At 40.2% G+C, this 22,741-nt stretch overlaps 1 protein-coding gene across 1 annotated transcript in view; it reads left to right on the forward strand.

Moving 5' to 3' along the window:
- Positions 1 to 22,741, forward strand: part of LOC116995243 (tyrosine 3-monooxygenase-like) — a 30,667-nt gene that overhangs the window by 1,532 nt on the left and 6,394 nt on the right. The window contains exons 3-10 of the mRNA XM_033057732.1: positions 1,742 to 1,830; positions 3,861 to 3,928; positions 5,078 to 5,128; positions 8,692 to 8,837; positions 13,248 to 13,383; positions 14,029 to 14,098; positions 15,783 to 15,839; positions 18,767 to 18,862. Of these exons, the coding sequence (XP_032913623.1) occupies positions 1,742 to 1,830; positions 3,861 to 3,928; positions 5,078 to 5,128; positions 8,692 to 8,837; positions 13,248 to 13,383; positions 14,029 to 14,098; positions 15,783 to 15,839; positions 18,767 to 18,862 (713 nt within the window). The remainder of the gene's footprint in view (positions 1 to 1,741; positions 1,831 to 3,860; positions 3,929 to 5,077; positions 5,129 to 8,691; positions 8,838 to 13,247; positions 13,384 to 14,028; positions 14,099 to 15,782; positions 15,840 to 18,766; positions 18,863 to 22,741) is intronic.

A 22,741-nucleotide genomic window follows, 5' to 3' on the forward strand; every position in this document is an offset into this window, starting at 1 on the left:
TGTGCATGCATTATTTGTCTGCACGGCTGCTTTCCATTGCCATTGGTGCAGAGAGGCACTTAAACTGAGGTGAGAAGTACTCCAGCAAAGAGGGTGATGAGAAGGATAGAGCAGCAGAACAAGCTGAGGAGAAACTAGGAACTCTTCAATGACGAGAAGAGTGTGTGCTGAAAGCTGTGCAGAGAACGGATTGCTTCAAGACAAACACAGAGGCAGACAGGTACTTTTCCTGTTTACAGGCAGGAATGGGTGAATACAGCTGTTAGAGACCTTTAATACAATCCTGAAGATGACAGATGAGAAGGCTGAGGGTCCAGCTCACAGACTGAGTTCTCTGAATACAGAATTGCCAAGGGTTTTCCCTCCCTTGGCAAGGCCAGACAGATATTCCCAGAGCACTTTTAATTTACACACCCACAGGTGTTTGGGCACTGTCAGGCTAGCAATGAGACACAGCCCTCAGTCCTTGCCAAGCTGTTCTCAGGAACTGTGGGCATATCAAAAGGGCATCGCTGTTATCAGGGAAACTGGAGAGCCAAAGAGGGTTTTGAAGCTGGAGAAGTATTTCTTTAGGATTTCCTTGGGAGTTGAGAGGTTTTGGATGTGCCAGGACTTGGAGTTAGGATGAAAACACGGGACTGCTAAAAGAAGGTGTGTTATGTTTTTTTTTTCTGTAGGGAACAGGCAAGATGTGTGTGGGGACACACTGGGGCAGCTGTGATCAGGTACAGGTTTTGAGGGGATATGGCAATATATGGCAGGAAAGGAACCTTGCATGCAGAACCACTGGTACAGCCAGAGGCAAAGGCTCAGAAAAAAGTTCTGGGTGCACATAAGGCATCTGTCAGACTGGTATTTATTCCTACTTATTACAGAATTGGTCATAATGCATGGAAAACCTATAATTTCCCCTACATCTGTGGGTATTTTGATGTGCTTGGATGTAACATAATACAGCAAAAATTAAATTTACCATTCAATAGACAGATGTTTGATGTTTTGTCCAGTATGAGACTAAGGTGATCCCAAATGGACCTTTCTGAGTTGTAACACAGAAAGTCTGATTGCATCATCAGTCTGACTTCGGAAAGCAATATCAAGTGTTTTTCCAGCGCGTCTTTTTAAATTATTTTCTCATAAACACTGGCATTTAAATTAAAATGATCACACTTTCTTTTAATTTTAGTCACTGGAAAAACTTCCCACTTCATAGGAAGGAAGCTGTTTGGAAATACAGCTAAAGAATAATGTTGCTGGGGAAAAAAAAAAAAAAAAGGAGCCTGAAGGAAAAAATTTGAAGATTCTTCTTTACTTGTTTGGTTCTAGAAATTCTAGAAATTCCATGTCTTCCTTTTAAAATATTGTTTCATTTTTAAAGGTATGAAAATGTAAGATTGCTTATTAGACAAGATCCAAATATATTCTTAAATCCAGAATGTAGAACTAAATTTGTTGTCCTGTGTCAAACAGAAAACACATTTGATCTGAAAATATTTTTGCCTTTAAAAATTGTTTCTATGAATTAAAACTGAGAGATTATCACAGCAAGCTAATTTCAGATTTTTCATTCAATCTGCCAGTTTGGTCAGGAAACAAGTCAACTACTGAGACAATTATGGTAACATGTAAATATTTATATTCTTAGATACTGATGAAAAGAAAGTTTGTAATCTTCAGCACAGCTTTTATTTTCTGTCTTCTAAAATGTATTTAATTCTTTCTCTTTCTGCTTTCTCTCCAGTACCCTGGTTCCCCAGAAAAATCCAAGATCTGGACAAGTGTCACCATCTCATCACTAAATATGATCCCAGTTTGGACCATGGTCACCCTGTAAGTTTAACATTACTTAATCATTATTTCGTCTTTAAAAAAGAAACTCTATGTAGGGAGATTGTTGTAAGGGAAACTTTAGGAGTAAAGAAATACTCATGAAAGAAGAGGAAAAACTACAGGGGCAGATGAAAACTCATCTTCAGTGGAATTAGGGACTGCATGAGTCCCTGCAGGAATGGACCACAAAAAAGGGGGTTTTACTGAAACAGCTTTATGTGTGCACTCTTAGCCATGCACTAAGCACAAACTCTTAGGAGAGGGAAGGAAAAATGAGCAGTAGAGTCCTGCTCTAGTGGTGATAGTAAGGCAAAGGACTGGGAGCAAACAAACAATCAAATACCTGTTTCTCATGAGTTTCCCAGTTTTAGTACAGATGAGATGTGAGTTAGGAACAGACACAAAAGGGACTCCAAAGGGCTGTTTGTCACTTGACACGACAGGTCACAGAAGCATTTCATTCTGTCATGCATCACATAGAAGGGATGCATGGAAAGGAAAAAAAAGAGTCATAATTTGCACTGAGAAATGCAGTGAAGATGCATTTTTGTCCTTCCCTTTTCTACATGTCTGAATTCTATTTAGTCCTTTTCATTAATCTACACCATTTGTTGTGAACTATGTACAATTCTGTGTAATATGAAATAGACATTTCCAAATCTGTAAGTCTATCTTCTATTTTTGAGAAATGTTTATTCAAATATAATGCTGTAGGAGAGCTTAATATCCTCCTTAACCAGACATCTTTCATTTTTCCTTACTTCTTTCAGATACAAATAGTCCAAGTGTTAGTCCTGGGCTAACTCTTAGTCTGTTTCTTATTAGATAAATGAACACACATAGAGAGTTCTTTGAACTGGGCTAAGTTTCCCTCATCCTTTGCCAAATAGAAGGTGTGAGCACTGAAGAGGTTGAGAGAAAGCAGAAGTGGTGCCGAGTTACTGAAGTATTGAGTGGGGATAAATCTAAATTGCAGAATGTAGTGCAATTTAGAAACACCTAACAAGCTGAAAACAAGTTACCTCAGGCACTGAACATCACTTGTTTGTGGCAGGAGAGAGCACAGTATGGGGTGATTTACCAGGCTTCTGAGCAGGGTTCAAAAATAGTCTGGAGGAAAGCACAAAAGAAGCTGATGTACAGGTAGCTCAGCAAAGATTTTGCATATACATTTCCTACCAAGTTGATAGTTTAGGTTGTTTTTCTCCACACCATCAGTTTGTTTTTTACTGGCCAAAACAGTCAAACTGATGTCACTGTGACACCAATTTCTGGGCTACCCTGTCACTGGCTGCAGGTCCCCCAGGGACAGAGCCCTCAGGGACAAAGATGAGATGTCACAGCATCTACGTGAGTCTGGCCCTACAGCTTTTCATGTGTTTTGCATGGACTTGTTACAGACACTGACAAGCAAGGGTGGCACCTGAATGAGCATATTATCCACAAAACAAAATAAACTTGTTCTCGGGATCCAGCCCTTTCCTCAGTTTCATGAACACAACACTCATTAACTGCAGGGTTACTGGTATTATTGCTACACTGAAAATTATGTGAATAAACCTAAGGGACAAATTTGGCTTGTAGTGTATAAAGTGGTTCCAGTAAATGCTGAATATTTTAGAATAATAAATATTTGTACAGTGATGCTGATCAATGCTGTTTTAGGAGTTATGTTAGCACACAGTTCCAGATTTGAGTTTTAATTCCGATTATGAATTATGTAAAATTAAAAGGAATGTGATTCCATGCCTGTATGCATATTCAATAGCTGGCAAAGACTACTTGAAGTTTTAATTCTAGTAAACACAGAAGGAGCAGAAAGAAAACACTGGCATTGAGTAGGTAAACTTCCCCTTTAAACAGATACCACTGAGTCTGTCTTTATCACAACATAGTAATAAATGGGCAGTGAGAATTGGGTGGGGAGCCTGTGCTTCCCAGAGATCCAGTGATGGTTCTGATGATTTCTACTTTTTGCCCACAGATCTCTCATAATGTAAAACATTTTTAAAAATTATTTTCTAACCCAGGGATACTCTGACCTGGAGTACAACAAACGGAGAGCATTCTTTGCTGACCTGGCCGTTAACTACAGAGCGTAAGTACGAGGCTGCTGAAGGGAGAGTTCAGTGGTCCACATGTACTTTCAGACTTCATGTACAAGAAATGTCAGAGATGTAATATTTTGTCAATGTATCAGTGGGGCCATTTTTGACACAACAAAATTCAGCCACAAAAGCTTTTATTCCATATGAAATTTTGTGATGATACAGCAAATACATTTTAAGACAAAACCTTAAGATTGCATTCACACATCCCAAACCAGGGCTGGATTTTGTTTTAGAAGTGATTGCAATGTGACCCTTTATTTCAAGTTCATTTTATGACTCAGTCCTGAGCTGAGGCTAATCTTCTTAAAGGAAATTTGAGGAACGATATTTACAAACATATTTTTTACAGTGGAAAGCGATTTACTATTTATGTTATTTGCTTTTTAAAATGTCTCTGTCTATGCACACTAACTGCCTAAAAACATAAAAAGCTCTTAGTTCTCGTGTAAGTGATGAAAAATATTTCCACCTTTATGTGCAAACCTTCACCAGAACTACACTGCTTTGTGATAGGGTAAATCAAAGGTATAGGTACAACTGATTGTGGATTATCAGCCTCATGGTATCCAAGAACTGGTGGAGTCCCTCAAGTCTTGTGAGACTTCTGAATAGAGTTTTCTCTCTTGCATCAAATATGAGTCAGTACAGCTCAGAGCAGCCCAAAAGCAGAACTGAACTGACTCAGAGCTACAGAAGAAGCAACAGTGAGAATGAGGAGGAAAGACCACTCATCAGAGAATCAGTGCTAACCACACAGCTCTCTGCTCATGGGTTGATGGAAGCTTCTCTGTGATGGTACTGTGCTGATCACATCCTTCAGGCAGGGCCTCTCCAGGCACACACTGTGTTTTGCTTGTTAGATTGCCTTCAGCAGAGGTGATTGCAAGCCTGGAGGTCTGTTATTCCATCTGTGAACCAGAACACAGCTCCCTTTCTTACATATCCCTCTGTTTCCTCCCCACATTGTAACAGAATGGAGAACACCCACATTAGAGCTGACCAAGAAAAATAGATGGTTCATTATTTACTATTTTTTGCTGTTTCTATTTTCATTATGGCAAGAATTCCTGGTGCGGGCAAAAAAAATTGGAAACTGAACTTGAAATCTTGAGACATATTTGTTCTCTTCATTACAGAGGAGACGCTTTACCTCACATTGAGTACACGGCACAGGAAACAGCAACCTGGTGAGTTTGGTACTTATGCTCCAAGTCCTGGGCCATCCCATAGCAGTCCCAGGAAAGACTGGCAATGTGAGACAGCTACAACCTTTTTAAAGTATTATTCATCCACCCCACATTTTACTCTTTGGTTAAATGTCATCTTTTGGTCATTTGTTTTACATAAAGCCATTCTCATGGCTGGTCTTAACTATCCACTTCCTAGAGCAAAAGGCATTTTCCTGATCATTTCCCTGCCTGCAGATCCCATCAGGATATCAGAAGCCAGAAAACACCTGGGCCCTATAGAATAAATTCTGACTGATCTCTAATTTATCATAGCTGTGGTGCTGGCAGAAATATCACATTTTCAAACCTGTTACCAGGAGAAAATTCTCACTCACAGAAAAGAAATTCACTCAGAGGACATGGCTAATTTAGTATTCAAAGGACAGAGAAGTCTTACTTATTCTCCTTCAAGTATTCATTGCTTTTAACATGAATATGTATAATTTTCTCAAACTGAAGGTAGAGGAAGTTTTGAAATACCCTTCTAACATATATTATTTTATTATTTACATCATAAAAGGGCCTTATATATCATATGAAATGACGGTAAATTGCTTTTACAAGGGTGCAGCATTTCTTTACTGGAGCTTTGTTTTCCCTGAAGGTCTGCCACTAAAAAAAAAAAAAAAATGACCCCAAAACACAACCAATGAATTAAACAAAATTAATTAAATTAAAAGTATTTTTTAAACACTATGTGAAGTATGTGGCAGATTTGAAAGAAAGCAGAGTCCTTATTTCAAATCCCTCTCTTTCCACTTCTTCCCACTAACTTTAAAATATATCAGTAAGCAGCAGCAATTCCACATTTGTGTGGAATAATACAAAGCGTTAATATGTCCAAATGTCTCAAGCAAGAGCAGAGTCCTGGGATTATGCAAGGTGCCACATGTGCACATAAGAATCTTTGCTCAGAAATTTAAATGGAAAGAAGGCCTAAAGGTGGGGAAAAGGAAAAATGAAGACTATATTTTCTAACTGTGCAACTGAAAACCCTAGAACTTAAGTAATTTGGCCTAAATCACATGCAAATTTTATTCTAATGCCAGGATTTAAATCCATAGAACTAAATGTCTCATGCCAGACCTCAACCACACTGCCATCCCATCCCTTTCAATACTTAATTTATTTTAAATAAAATCTACTGTGGCACAGAATTCCATGACCACATAAAAACCTTGCATCCAGCTCATCCAGAAGGACACATTTTTATTAAGCTCAAATAGGTTTTTATAGCATCTTTCAATAGTCAAAGATTGATGGTCAGTATCATGCTCATTATTACTACCACCAGCCAACAATCTTGGCATGTGATGGCGTGTGTGAATGTCATATTTAAGAAAATTTAATTTTGTGTTCTTTCCTGTTTTTCTCGTTTGTTGCCAACCTTCGTCGTTCCAGCTCTTTTCCACCTAGAATTAGACCCATTGTGGCAACAGAATATACTTTCAAAGGAGTATCTCCCCATTTCCTTAAACAGCCAATCCCAGCTACCCAGGTTCTCATGTTATGTAAAGCTGTTTCTAAAATTAGCATTCCTAATTGTTATCACAGCCCGCTGAGGCTGTGCCCTGAGGTTGGCTGCATTGCAGTGCAACTTACTGGAGCACTGTGCAATTGCAGGGGAAGTTTGTAGCACTGACTAAATTCCCTTGGTGTCACTCTGAGGAGTTGCTGGATGCCTTCAGTTTGTAGCAACATGGTCATAAAAATGAAAACCAAGCCAGTGAAGAAATACGACTTTCAGAAAACAGAGGGCACAGATGATCTGAGCTTTTGTTTTCAAAATGACTTCTTGGAAGGCCTTGAAACTAAGTAGTCATAGATGCCATATGGGTAAAAGCTGTGTAAGAAAAATGGAGAATTCAGGAAAAAATTATGGGGATGCACCTGTAACATCTTCATAATGAAGTTGAATAGTACCACTCTTTTTTTTTTTCCTCAAACAAAAAGAAATTTGCATAAAATGAGGTTATTGCCTTTAAAGTCTTGCAAACATCAGGCTCCACCTTTTGTTAGGATGCTCCTTTCTAGAGTGTTTCATAAATTGTGCTTACAGCAGTTCTTTCATACCTGCTCCTCTCTTGACTTTGGAGAGTATGCTTAGATAATGTCTTAGAGGAACACTTAGCTTTGGATAATTCATCACTGGGTCTGGGAATGCCTGCATTTCTGTGGTAGCCAATGTTTGGACGCACGGCAGAATGACACTTGGATAAAAGAGACCATATGTGCAGAAGTGTAAACAAGACTGCTCTCTCTAGACTCCAGTCTGGGCATGAACCCTGCACTGGTTCAAATCCCACACAACCCCACTGAAGTCAGTAGTATTCTATGAGGAAATAAGCCAGGGCAACATTTAAACTCTAATCCTGCTCATTTTTTCCTAATTCCTCCATGGAAATGGCCCAGTCTCCTGTGGCTTTTGCAATGGTGACAGCAGTCACTGTTTCCCTCTGTTCTTTTAACTTCTTTTCCTCCTAAGGTTTTCCTCCCCTGCTTCATTCTGGTTCATTACCCCCACACTGTGTAAGACATTCATATAAATAAAGAGCCATTACCAGGGACTGGCTATCACCTCCATAGCAACAATAGCATCACAGAAAGAGAATAATAATAATAATAATAATACTAGTAAAAAAAAATTACAAAACCAACAAAAGGTCATTTCCCATACCCAGCATTTCCAAGAATGATCTCAATTTTCATAAAACAATGTTTATAAAGTTGTTGACACCCTAGGGCCACGTCTGAACAAAAATAACCATTTCTATAAGGTTCTTTGCCATCCTATTACTACTTGCTTATTTTGCAACAGCTAAATATATTCCAAACCACAACTCTAAATCCAAGTACCATCAAGTTTGTGAGAAGCTTAAAGCCTGTGCCCAAATCAGGTTACATATATTGTTTTCAGCTGGTCTCTTTTTGTATAGTGGGATAAATGCTTCAAGATGCTGGCATATCTTTCAAATACATAGCCTGTGGCAGGAATTTTGAACTGCAAAAATACAAACCTCTTCACCTGTCCAGATATTACTCTCCAGTATCAGAAAAGGTGCTTTTTCCAGAGGTTTTTATGAGGCAAATCTAGGCTAGGCTTCAGGGTGGAAAAGGAGGGACCAGCATTTCAAGTTGTAGCCCAGCATAGAAAGGAGGGGAATACCTGACTTATTCCATTCGTAAACTGAGCAAGAGTACCCCAGATTCAGCTTTCTCCCTGGGATTTCCCTGATGCCTCCAACACCCTTAGCAAGAAGGTGTCTAATCAAGAGACACTTCTGTTTCAGAATTAGAGTTCTGTAACATTAAAGGACATCTTCTGAAGGAAAAGTAAAATAAAAAGCCCTTAGGGTTTGCTACATTCAACCAGCATCAGCTTTCAAGCACAGGTGTCCCCAGCTCAGATTTTTAGGCTATGATGCATACTGAGGGTTTACATCTCTCTGTGGATCTGTAGATGGTGCAGTTAAGTACTGCTTTGTTGAGGTGTCTCACACTATCCAGTTTTCGATTTTCAGGAGAGAAGTCTACAGGAAGCTGAGGAGCCTTTACCCTACCCATGCCTGTACACAGTTCCTGGATGCCTTCCAGCAGCTCGAGCAGCACTGTGGCTACCGAGAGGATAACATTCCTCAGCTCCAGGATGTTTCCAGATTTTTAAAAGGTCAGTCATTATAAACCATGGTTTATTTTAGGGCTCCCTGCATATATTTGTGCACTGAAAACCATTTCCTAGGACACAGGCTGGTGAGCAGAGCTGATGAGCTGTAGTGTTCCCTTGTGCACAGGGAGATGTCTCACAGGGAATTCACACAAGGCACATTGAGGGACTAAGCTGTGAGTTTGTGTCTGTTCTGAGTGGCAGCAGCTGATGTGGCATTAACCAGGTAGTCCCAGTACTAGCAGCTCTACAGTCACAGCAGACGCTGCTCATCATGACTTCCACACAAACTTTTTTTAATGGGTTTGGCTCTGTTTTATGCTTCTACAGCCATGCTGATAGTCAGACCCAAACACAAGTACAGGTACAAATCTCTCAAGTACACTTTTTTCCTGATCCACCAGGCTGGATGGGGATGTGTGCTAGAGAAAATGATTTTCAGGAGATCCTGCTAGTCAGTCAGCAGCTGCCTTGAAACAACTCTGCCTCCTTCTGTCTCTGCAGCACTACTTGTCACACTAAACTTTTTGATGTCTGCCACCTGGCTGACAGGAGAACATAAAGGCTGTGGTGCTAGTCCATAAAGGCATGAAGATATGACCTTAAAAAAAGGACACACAAATTTGCCAGGCCAACCTGTTAGCTGGGGGCTAGCTAGCAAGGAGCAGAAGAATAAGGGACTCTGCATTATTTTTATGAGGCTACAGGTTGCATGGATTCCCAAGGCCAGGTGCTTTGTGTCAGCCACCTGATTATCAAGAACTACTAAAGAAAAGTGATCTTTAAAGCCTCCTCCTAAGTGAGAAGATGTGCCAGAGAGAGGACAGCTTATCACCATGATGAAAAAAAAAAGTCTTAACTTTAAATAAATTGTATTTAAATACAATACTCAGGGAATCAAGTGACCTGCTCCCTCTAAGAGTAGGGGATACTGGTTAGCTTGAATAAGCTTTTTGCGTCTGAAGAGTTTTCTAAGACTTTGGCATTTCTCATGAAGATTAAGCTTTGATGACAAGGTTTTTATTGCATGTTTAGTGTAAGGGAAGGCATGGTTGCCATGTGAAGAGTATCTTCCAAGAACACCATTGCACCCACCTGTAGGAATTTTTCCGTGTAGGCATTATGTATTTTCTCATGTATTCTCACTTCTATTCAACTACCTATTTTACTTCTCTCTCCTAATAACTGGGATGATAAATATTTTTTCTCTTGAAGTGATTAATCTAATTTAATTTACACAGTAGCTGATGGCAGGGAGCTCCAGAAATTGTGATTCTGACTTGATTATCACAGATATTCATATCCTTTAAGTGCATTAGGTTATTCCAAAGTGAGAGAATTTAGGATAATATAAGACTATCCTGTCATAATCCTATTGGTATTGCTCATGTTAGTTGACGGGATCTGATTGCCTGGAGTCTGCTCGCTTCCTTTACAGCCTGTGGTTCAAATTTTTCTCTGTGTCATAAACAATACAAACTAAACAGCAGCTCAAAAAAACCTGCCTGTAATGTTTGGAAAGACATTCTCAGTGAGTTTCAACTCATCTATTATAAAAACAAGGTGTCTACTATAAGCTAATTGTATGAAATAACTGGGTGTGAGTAAAAAGCATTTCAGAGGCATTTTATTCCATTCTGAAATGGACAGCTAAGGAAAGTGTTGAATAGTTCTTGGGACCACTGGCCCTACCTTCATTACCCTGTAATTACCTAATCTACACTGTAGATTAAAATTGAATTACTTTAGTCTACAGGTTATGCATGAATGAAATAAATTTTTTTCAGAAGAGCTATGTTAACAGCTAGGCACAATTAAGAGTGAGGAAACTATTTTAGTCCCATTATATGAAACTTTGAATTGATATCTTGGCTTGCTATCCTCTAACAAGGTCATTTCACTATGCAGAATACTTTCTAGAATAACATGAAGATTGACATCATTGCAGGGCCCAAACTCAGTCTGAGTCAGAAGCATCTGCAAGGTCTAAAATCTGACCAAAAGTTAAAGCATGATGTTAAAGGCATTGACCAAACTCCTCTTAAATGCTGATAGGCTTGGGGCATTGACCAGTTCTCTAGGGAGCCTATTCCAGTGTTTGACCACTCTCTCAGTAAAGAAAAGCTTCTGAATGTCCATTCTGAACCTCCTCTTATACAGCTTTGAAAATAATAAACCATAGGAGGCAGAGAGAGAAAGAGAGAGGGATAACCTGGAAAGAAAGTGATCATGTTAAAACCAGACCACACAGCCAAACTTCCAACTTCTCTTTGACTTAGCAGTATCTGTGAACACAAGAAAGCAATTCCTTTTGATTCAGCATGAGATCTGTCTGTTGTTACCTATTAGTGAGGCTGGTTTGAAGAGAAATGAACTGTACTTCATAAATACTTCATAGTTACTTAGAGGGAATTAAGTGGTTAACAGTGTGATTGTTTACACATGGCAAGTGTTTTTCTAAAGGGTTAACTAGAGGAACCTAGGCATATCTTTCTTTCTAGGAAAGATGTTTGGATTTAGGCAGTCATGCTCCACAGCTGGAAGAAATTACAGCTAGTGAACTCAAGCAAGCTCACACTACAATGCACAGGCCGCCTGCATACACCGGTTTTTAGGCCAAGAATTAAGCCTTGCAGATCACTTTAGGTCAACTGCTCCAGACCTTCTCTGCAATGCACTTCTATTTCCCAGATCTTTGGGCAACAGGTCCAACCAGCCACTCCCCCAGTTCTCTACTGATTGCTGTTTTATTGTGCAGTCATGAACTAGGAGTTCAGATTTTGCAGATATTATCTTCAGCAGATAACTTTTTCTTAGGGCTTTTCAAGGCAACTGGCCAGGTCTGTTCCAACAGCAGAGTATCTGATTTGCTGGCCTCTATTTTAAAGGACATCTCAGGGAACATGAGTTGTAATTTTAATTTTCCCTCCTTCTTCTCCAACATGGATGCTAAAGCTATATAAATTTCCCTAGACTCCTTCATAGTCCTTCCAAAATTGAGTTACTAAGGTCTTGGTTTTCACATAATATATTTTTCAGCTAGTGCAATTTTCAATTCACTCAGAATTCAGCCCAAAGATTGCCAGATTCTGGATTTTTCACATTCCTCTGGATTGGACCAGCAAATAGACAAAGGTAGATATATAATGTCCATAGGATTAAAAAAAACCTGTTCATTTTTGAGGCAGTTCTGTACTAATTAGCTTTGATTGGAGTGGAGCAATAGAAGATAACTGTATATGTCTACCATCTAGTCCATCACAAGAAGAAGCACTCCTTGCTGTCCTCTCATTCCTATATTTCTTCATATATTTTGTTACTTCTTTGATTTTTTTTCCTTTTTTTCTTTCTCTGGGTGTTTGGTTTTTTAATGGGTAAAGTACTAATAGCCTGACAGAGTAAGACAAGAAATTTTGGAAGAAACATGAAAAAACAAACCAAAACAAATCTTGTAAATGGCTTAGTTTCTGGGTGGGATTTTTTTGTTTGTTTGTTTACATAAAAAAGGAAAAAAAAGAGTAAAGACTTCATGACACAATAGAATATGGATAAAGAATTGAGAATAAAGCCATTTCTGATTTTTTTAAAATGCAGTTTATGCTTTAAAGAAGATGAGATGTCATTTATGGGAGCTGAGAATGCAACACAGATTTTGAATATAGGACTTCAAAAAGATTATCATTGGCTCACTTTGAAAGCATTGATTTTCAATTTTCTTAGCTTTGCAGACCACCAACATGTTTCCCATGAAAATATAGAGTGTGAGTTCTATTGACCACCAGACTGGCTTTTTTTTTTGCTGTCTCTCACAGCCCTTTCATGGTAAGACAGGGTGCTCTGGGGTAACACTGGATGTACAAGCTAAAATCACAGTGCAAAAGTATTATGTTCTTCTGTCCTGTTCTGTGGACCTGTGCAAAGCAGAACACCTATGACCACATCACTGAGAGGCTGTGTAGTGAGTTCTGGACAATTTCTAGTTTCTATTGTATAAACAAGAGAAGACGAAGAAAGAAAAAGAAAACAAACAGATGCAGGTTTTGTTCCCTGCTTGATCGTAAGGACCATGTGTGACCTCAGCCACACCACTGTCATGTGGAACAGAGATAGATAATTGTGTGCATATGTGCAAGAATGGGGTGTGCTCTGGGGTGGGCAGTACTCCCACACCTCCTGGCATTGCTATGTGAATACACACAGGATGGATGGATAGGTGATTCCATGTTGCAGGAACTGGTCCCACGCCAGCACAAGGGCCCATCAACAATGATAAGCCAAGGTGTGCCTGCTTTGCTTGGTGGAGGGAGCTATTCCAACCGAGCAGGAGGGATCCCTGAAACTACTCAGCTAAAGTAAATGTGCTGTGTAGTTAACCCTAGAAACAGCTGAATTTGGTGTCCCTTCCCTTTGCAGAGAGAACAGGTTTCCAACTGAGACCAGCTGCAGGACAGCTGTCTGCTCGGGACTTCCTTGGCAGCCTGGCATTTCGTGTTTTTCCATGCACACAGTATATAAGGCATTTCTCTTCTCCTATGCATTCCCCAGAACCGTAAGTTTGATGACCTGACATAATTCTATGCTTTTGAATGTGTTTGGGATCATTCTCTTGGGACTGGCCCTGGAGTTCCATCCAGTAGTCCACAGAATGAAACAATTTGAGAAACTGGTAGCTGGAGAGTTAGAAGGGGAAGTCATGCATGAGGAGGGTGGGGTTCTCTGTCTCTCTTGCAAAGTTGTCTGGGGAAGGAAAAGACTGAAGAATATCTGGTTTAATCTTTCCATCCTGCCTTCAGTTACCATCTGCTGGGCTTTGATTTCCTGCTGTGAAACTCTCCCAGTAAGTGCTGGCCAGACAACAGCAATTACATTTCATGAGAAATTACAAGTTCACACAGAGGCTTTTGTTGTATGCTGGGACAAAACAGGGACCTTTCAAAGATGTTGTGCCATTGAAGGTTAGAGCCCATGCCATCCCGAGGAGACAACAGACAAGGTGGCAGGGGGCAGCTGGCTGCCTGTGGCAGGAGGGAATGTTCTGATCCTCACAGACCCAGGCCAGGTATGGAGGCAGCCACTGTGGAGAAGCACTCACACCAGCTCCCTTTGGGGTCTATTGGCTAAAGTCCTTCACAGGCAGTTTATGAAGGGCAGGAAAGGAAGCCTTTAATAAACAAGAAGGTCACTTATTTTCCAGAGACTGCTGCCATGAGTTGTTGGGTCATGTTCCCATGCTGGCTGACAAGGAGTTTGCCCAGTTCTCACAGGTGAGAACATTTTCTGCTGGCTGTTTAACCAACTGCATTGCATAGCATGCCAAAGGTGCCTTAAATACATGCAGCTCACCATGAAATGTGGTTCTAAGGCTGGGCTGTGTCTGAGTCATGACCTCCAGGCGTGGTGGGCTAGCAGCAACCGGGGAGATGTTTCCTCCAAGGGGAGTGGTAGCCCTGCTCCCTACAGACATGGTGTGAAAGGAAGGGCAGGCAGAGCCTCTGGGATTTCTCTGTGGGAGGGCTGTGTCAGTCTGGAGAAGGATCTCAGAGAGCTGGACTCAGCTCTGCTGACCCAGCTGCTCCCCTGAACTCCTGTCCTACACCACATGAAACCTACACAGCACCAGCTGCTGAGCCTCCAAGCTCCATTGATCTCTGGATGTACAGTCTTGTCTCACAAGAGACTTTAATTGTATCCATCACCATGTCATTCATCAGAGTTGTTTTTCCCTTTACCATTCACCAGATTCTCACAGCATTGCTCATACTGGTGAGGAGGCTCCAAAAAGCAAACAGAGCTTCTTTGTACAAGAAAGGGCTGTTTAGTAGAAGGAATCGGTGTCAGACCCTACTGAACTCAATGACCTCTCATAATTAAAGACTTCAGAACTATGAATGTCCCTCAAAACCATAACAGAGGGAAGCAGATCTTATTGTCCAGGCTTATCAATCAGTGGCCAGTGTGGAAACTGGTGATAGGATCAGAGGGGTAACATGATGTAGGTCTCAACATGATGTAGATCCCTGAAGAAATATATTTAAAAGAAAATCAGTTCACCTCATATGTTGTGGTTTCTGGTTGTATCAGCCTGAATACATGCCAATTACCATTTTGATCATAAATGTTGGTTATTAACAGAATCAGAAGAGTAGTACTTTAAGTATCCTAGTCATCTATAATTTATTCTGGAAGAAACCTCTTCAGTCTAGTTCAATACTGGAACTTAAGACACATTAAAAATAAAAGATTACAGCAATTCCAAAGTTTTCAATATTCATCTTTTCCTATCAATAAGACAGAGTATACAACATGAGATCACATTGAGTAAATTTTCACATTTCACTTTTTTGTCCCCAAGAAGTATTTTCACAGTTGAAATTCACCCCATGAAAATTCTCTTTTGCTCCATTCAATATGAGACGATGAATGGTGAAAATGCCGTAATTTTGTTTGTTGCATGATATGGCTCCTGGGATAGCAAAAAAGAGACATCTACAGATTCCTATTGTGAGAATAACATTTAACAGGGAGCACAGAGGAAAGTAAACAGAATCATCCCAGCGCAGATCTCACCTTCTCATAAGGGCTGTCAGAAAGTGTGAGGGACAGAAAGGTAATGGCAAAGATAAAACCCACCTTTGCTGTCTTTCATTCTCATGCCTCCCTGTAAATTTTTGCCTTGTGTAGATAGTCCAGCATTAAGACAAGAGATGGTTAATGTTACACAGAGAACACTGAAAATTAAACACTGTGGCTCCCAGTGGTATGTAGCTGGGGGCCAGGGAGAGGTAGGCATCCTGGAAGCCATGGAAGGTCATTTTGGGTGACAAAAACAATGAATAGTTCATGCTATTCATGCTAGAAATGATGTGGCCCTCCCCCTTCCCCTCTTTCTCTCCCTTGGGCTGAATAATCACACTAGTGTAACACTGTCTGCTGGCTTACTTGCTTTAGGATATTGGACTGGCTTCTCTTGGATCATCTGAAGAGGAGATTGAGAAACTGGCCACAGTAAGTACAGATGGCAGTTTAATATTAGAGGCAAACCCCAAACGATTCCTTGCATACCCCTTGCTGTGCAGGGAAGGCTCTTTTTGTGTCTCAGATTGACTGTAGAAATGGGAGCATCAGCAGGATTGTCTCTTCTCCTCCACAGGTTAAGAATGTGCTGGAGCAGGAACTGAAATCCCTCTGGGGGAGCCAGAGTAGTGTGATTCCACCTGAGGAAATGCTTACACTTCCTGATTTTATAAGAATATATTTCTTAAGCTTAGTTTTTACAATGTCAGACACAGGATGGTCCCAGGATGATCTGGAACTTGCATTCCAGATTCACCTGAAACACTTGATACCCAGTGTGATACCTGTATTTTCTCCTACACGAGATGCAGAGAGCCACCAGAATTTGGCTCACCCCATATTCATTAACCTTATCAAATAGGTGAGCACTTAAATCAATTTGAGAGCAGGTACTACCATTCAGTTCTGAGTCACTAGGCTGTCTGCAACTGTCTAAAAGATTTGTACAGCCCCTTACTGCCATCTTAACTTGTTCTGAAGGTTGTCTGGCGGCCAGGTGATTTTTTTTTCCTCATAATGGCAGCCATTTACCAGTCTTGATGATTTTTTCAGAGGAGGAGAGGAGCGTTACCCTCACTGAGTGAGACTCATTTAGTACAGGTACTGAATGAGAGGACAGTGTCACTCCTGAAATTCCTTATCCACAGTTCCACTCAGGAAGGAGGTTGAGGCTCACCTAAAATCCATCTGCACGTATCCATCCTTGGGTTAGGACTAAGTGAAGACTACCATCAAGTGCCGAATCCTTTGTAACTTCATCCAGGTCCTGGACTGCTGATGTGAGGAGACTATGACAGTGACAGTCCACATTTCTTTTCCCACTGTCTGGGTCTAGAGAGGCTAGACTGAGATTAAGATCCATGCCTTTGCTAGAGTTAAAAAACTCTAATTCCCAGAGGGCCATTTTGCATCATTTCCCTGGTCTTGGTGGGCCTGGGTTAATGCCTGTAGATTATAAAGCATTCCTCTGCAAGCACCTCTTTCTGACCCTGAACTGAATAGGCCTAGACAAGAGTTAGGCTTAAGATGAGAAGAGTAGTGGGTCTCATGTCTGAAACTTTCTTCTAGGGTTTGGGGAGATAGAACATGGACACCTTTTTAAAGAGCTCCCTGCAGTTCAGGGTGTGTGAGAATACAATTTTGTAGGTGCCATTCAAGTATTCTGAACAGCAAACCTATTCTGATTTAAAATCCCAATATTCAAATGTTTAAAATTTATATACATGTTTTAGGCTTACTGTTTGAGTTCCTTTTCTAAAAAGTGGAGATAGAGAAGAATCTGAACCGTATTCATTATCCTGACATGAAAATCTAACACAATTTCTGTGTTTATCTCTGGAAGTCCCTGTCATTCCCTGTTTTTCATAAAGATAATTTTGGTAACTAGCTTAGAAGTTTCTTTAAAGCATCTCAAAATTGTTTGTTGCCATGGTCTAAAACATTTGTAAGATGAATTTTGAAATGCCATTATTTCATTCAACCCCATGACTTCTCTAAGCAGGTGGATACACGCACTACAGAAGGGAAACTGCCAGTGTCCTTGTCATCCAGAGTGCCACTAATACATTTTTTGTACTGTTAAAACAGTGAGAGCTTGAAGAATCTCACTAACCAAAAGCCAAATACAGGATATCTTAAGAAACACTAAAAAGAATTCCTCCTCCTCCCATGTCTCATTCTGCAGTCAAAAACCCTAAAAAATTAAATGAGAAGATATTTAAAGGACTTTTCACTGTGAAATAATGACAATCAAGATTATTAACAGAATATAAACATGTAATTATTTGCTGAGCTGTAGAGAAAGCAGCTCAGGATCCTACAAAAAGAAAGATCCTGGCATGTTGTTTCTTCAGTGATAAATTTGAAAGCTAAAGCCAAATCATCAAAATGAAAAGGTGTGTAAGGGAGTGTGAGCGAAAGAAAGATAATGTACAAAAAAGGAAAAATAGACAGAAAAATACAGAGCTTCACATAGTTTTACAAATTGTCTGTGGTTCTTTAAGCAGGCTCCTGAAAATGCCTTACCTATGAGGCCAAGGTCTATCCCTGTGTATGAGGCAGTAAAGTGTTCTGGGTCTCTAAAGGAACATTGAGAGTTGTAAATATATTCTTGAAATGCCTCGTTTACCATATTTTCCCTTTGCACAATGCCCATCCAGCTTCTCAGGGCATCAGGCTGTGTCCAGGACTTGTCCTCCACTGTCCGTTTCCTCAGATTTTATAACGGAAGCACTAAAAGTTTGGCAGAGCCAAGAGTTGCTTTCTTCCACCTGTTGTCCAGCAGGTAAAGGAAGTATGGTCCTAAGTATGTTTTTATCACAAGAAAAACCCAGAGAATTGTATATTTTCTGCTGGAGCATGACTGAGATATAATTGGCACAATTTGGAAAAAGGTGTTTTTCAATTCTTTAGAGTGGGACCACATGGAAAAAAAGGAGGGAAACTCTCCTTTCAAATACCTTTCCAAAGGTCCTGAATACTCTGTCAGGATCTACCTGTCCTTCTGGGGACTGTGGGTGGAAAGCTGTCAGCTTCCACTGAGTATGGTGAGGCTCTGGGGTAAGAGGTTGCAGGGTAATTGGTAACATCTTCCAAAGAAAGAAAAGGATGTTACTTTATTTACCCATGTATTGTCATTCAAAGTTTTTATTTTTTTTTTCTAAGTGGACAACAAGTTTTGAAAAAACACATGTTATGTTTAGCGTGTGTTATATGCTGAGGGAAAAAAAAATTCTTAAAATATGCAACTGTAGAATTTGAAGATACAAAGATATTAAGGAACGGAAGATAAAAGAAAATTAAAGAAAATATGAGAAGTTTAAAAATTCCTGTTTTTCACAAGTTGTTCTTATTCCCAGCTTTACTGGTTCACTGTGGAGTTTGGCCTCTGCAAGCAAAATGGATTGATCAAAGCTTATGGGGCAGGACTGCTTTCATCTTATGGGGAGCTGATGGTATGTGTCAAATGCATAGTATTGAAAGATTTCTATAATCAACTTTCCTGAACTCTGGGAAAAGCAAACTATGTTTTTCTACAAAAATTAATATGATTCAAAATTCAAATTTTTATTTTACAAAGGAATAATTCTCCCTTCACAGAAGCTATTGAGTAGGGGAAAAGCTACTGTGGTACTGTACCCGTCTTTCATCTCAAGAGATGAAATGCAGTGAAAGCAACCATCCCATAAAATACTACATTTGTTCCTTCCTGCTTCTGCCAGTAGTAATGCGGCTGCCTTTGACACAAAACTCATGTTCCTTTCTGAATTACTCACTAGAGGGCAATATTATGCCTGATATGAACTTGGCTATTTTGTCCATGCTATTGACATTCACACACATATGAACCAGAAAGACACAGGCTGACTGGACCAAATGAAGTATAAAGAAACTGGAAATAGCATGGACCCTGAAAAAAGAAATTACTTTAGTACTTTTTATTCCTAAATACATTTCAAAACGAATGTCAGCTCTAGTTTTACATAGATCAAAATCTGTGAACACAGATTTCATAATGCCTTGCTTAGGCAGATGAACTGTAGAAAGAGGACTTGCACACTTTTACAGAAAGTGGGTTTCCCCTCCTTTGACTAAATAGCTGATAGGACAGATATTAATTGCTCCTTAATTTTGAAGAGCACTGATGCAGGTGATAATTTTTTAAATGCAAAAGCCCTAAACTGGTGTCAGTAGGGCTCCAATGCTTCAAGCTCTGCAGATATTGGATATTTTTTTTTTTTAAATTGGTAAGAGCCAAAGGAAAATAAATACCACTCTTTTCAAGCATTTTTATAAACCAGAAACCTTTTTTCTTTTTTTATGAGAGATATATTTTAAGCTAAATACATAAACTCAGCAGCCTAACAGCCAGATACATGATACATTCACACAAAATTGTGGCTGAATTAGCATGGCTTGGACTCCCAGAACTGGAAATAGATGGGTTGTCATGACAGTAAACATTTTACAAAACTATCCCAGTTGTGTACAGGTCACCCCATCTCCCAGTCCAACATTTTGATGTATCTCAAGGCATTTCAAGTAGGAGTCCCCAGAAGGGCAGCTGAAATTAACACCGAGAAAGGGGAACCTTCCCAGATACCAACCTTCACTTTTACCCTTGCTGAGTTTAGCATTGTTTACCTCACAACACTTGCAATTTGGAGATTTTTGTGAGGTAACTGTGGAGAGCTTTCTCTCTTAATAAGCTGAAAGATCTGCGTGTTCATTAGCCCTCTAGAGGAATTAATATGACTTCCTTTCTACGTAACAGCCTGATCTCGGCCTGATTGCTCATCAACTTCACTATGTACTGCTGAAGCTGCTGTTTATCTGGGAGTCCTTCAGTACTTGCTATATTCACTCACAGCAAACAGGAAACATAAACTTGCTTTTAGTTAGCCAGTAAAATACAGAAATGTCCAATCAAAGCACAGTTCAAGGCAACATTCATTCTACTCACCCTGGCTTAGTACCTCATGGTTTTAAATCGAGTTCATTCACACATTAAACAGGGTACTAAACAGCAGAGGTAATCATACTGCTTATATTTATGTAGCTTTCATAGCAATATGCACAGCAAACTCTATCCGCATGTGGTTACCTCCTTTTTCTGTTTGAATCAAATGAAGGTAAAAATTTCATGAGAAATGCTCACTTTTGGTGTCTGGATTTGAGTGCACCAGACCTGTGCTCTCTCTCCTCTATTTCCACCCTTTTCTCCTCCAGACACCCTCAAGCTTAGGAAGGACCTTGAGACGCTTGAGAGTGTCCAGAGGAGGCAACAAGGCTGGTGAGGGGCTTGGAACACAAATCCTGTGAGGAACAACTGAGGGAGCCGAGGTTGTTTAGCCTGGAGAAAAGGAGACTCAGGGGTGACCTTATCACTCTCTACAGCTCCCTGAAAGTTGTTTGTAGTCAGGTGGGGTCGGTCTCTTTCACCAGGCAGCAATGACAGAACGAGAGGACATAGTCTCAAGCTGCACCAGGGGAGATACAGGTTGGACATTAGGAAGAATTTTTTCATGAAAAGAGCAATAAAGTACTGGAATGGTCTGTTTGGGGCAGTGGTGGAGTCACCATCCCTGGATGTGCTTTAAAAAAAGACTGGATGTGGCACTCGGTGCCATAGTTTAGTTGAGGTGTTAGGGTGTGGGTTGAATTCGATTATCTTGAAGGTCTCTTCCAACCTCATTCTGTGAATTCTGTAATCAAATATTAAAAAGCTCTTCTGCTTTTGGTTAAAACTGTATACAAGGACTGCTTGTGCACAAAACTGTGCTATATAGAACAAAACAGTACAACTGCATCTCACACTGCCTACCTCTGAGGCTGACAGTGGAAGTCCTCACTGTCCTTGAGCTGATAAATGGCAGTTTCTTTGTCATTACTTTTATCCCAGGCAATTGCTGGGTAAAGCTACTGGATAAAATTTTGATAAAGCTGGGTCTAGGTCTCTGTTCATCCATCTTATTACTGAAAATACATGCAGGAGTGATAGCATTTATATTCAACAGGTAATAAACATGATTATCACCCTTTCAGCATGTTCATCTTATGTAAAACACCTAAATCAGAACATGGGCAAGCAGTTAACCAGCAGTTTTGCTCTTCACCCTGCAGAATCCCTTTGTGAGCTCTGCAAGTTCCTCACTGTGCACCTTCTGGGTCAATGGCTTAATGGTTCTCTGCCCTTCACCTTGAGCTCCCGAAACTTGTTGTACATAAGTTAATTATATCCATGAACTTAAGTGCTGAAATTTCCTTCTTTAGCTGACTGATTTCATCTCACAGATTTTTATTTAGAACAAAACTAAAAAGTAGAAATATTTCTATTTATTCATTCTAGTCTGCCTGAGCATCTGATTCTAACTGCAGTATAGATAGCGGCAGTGTGGGTAAAGTGGTGAGGTCCAATGGCTAAGCACATGTTAGCAAATTGCAAACCTGTACCAACTGCTTCTTTTACAGCTGAAGAGAGAAAATATGTGTAGTGCAGTGCCTGTTTCATAGAAGGGATTTTTTTTTAGACATAAAGCAGTGTCTAGACAGATCTGTTAGAGAAGATGAAGATTGGAAGATAGTGAGGCTCATGAGAATTCAGTTTATTGCTCTAGATAAGTTTTGTTGCTGCTTGGCAGAAAGCCATTATCCAACCTAATAATTATCTACCAGTCTTCTCAATGGCCCAGACACAGACTTCTGCATGGAGGTCCCAGACTTGATTCCCTGTCATTTAGCTGATCAACATATTTGGCACAAGCAGTGAAGTTTTCACACTTCGTTGGCAGTGAATAGAGCAAATACAGTAGGAATCTCACTGCAGGTCGTGTGTTGAAGGAACTGCAGCAGCCTGGACAAGGGAGAGGTTTCCTTGCACTGGAAGGCTTCTAGGCAGGAGTAGACGAATGATTCAGTCACCAAAGAGGGAATAAGGGCATGAGTTACTAAGGTTAGATGGTGGGCTACAAGAAGATAGCAACTATCCAGTGGGAGAGGGCAAGCAGCAGTCATCCTGCTCATGCTGTATGAGAATTTAGCATCAGCATGAAGCCTGGGAATATCCCTGAACTGCAGCCTGTACTGTCTGTGGGTGTGTGACTGTAACCAAGGGAACCACATCCTGACTATGAAATCTTCAAAACATTTCCCTTTTCTCCACGGCACTCACTCTTACCAGTTTGAACTCAGGTTCAGGTAGATATTTTCTGTGGATGAATTGATCCTTCCCAAACTCAGGGCATAATTTGTGGGAAAGGCAAAGGATGAAAGGTAGAGCTGCACACACTCTGCACGAGTCTTTCACTTGAATCCCTGTTATCTAACAAAGCATT

Source organism: Catharus ustulatus, chromosome 4 (assembly GCF_009819885.2).
Source record: "Catharus ustulatus isolate bCatUst1 chromosome 4, bCatUst1.pri.v2, whole genome shotgun sequence".
Classification (NCBI taxonomy): domain Eukaryota; kingdom Metazoa; phylum Chordata; class Aves; order Passeriformes; family Turdidae; genus Catharus; species Catharus ustulatus.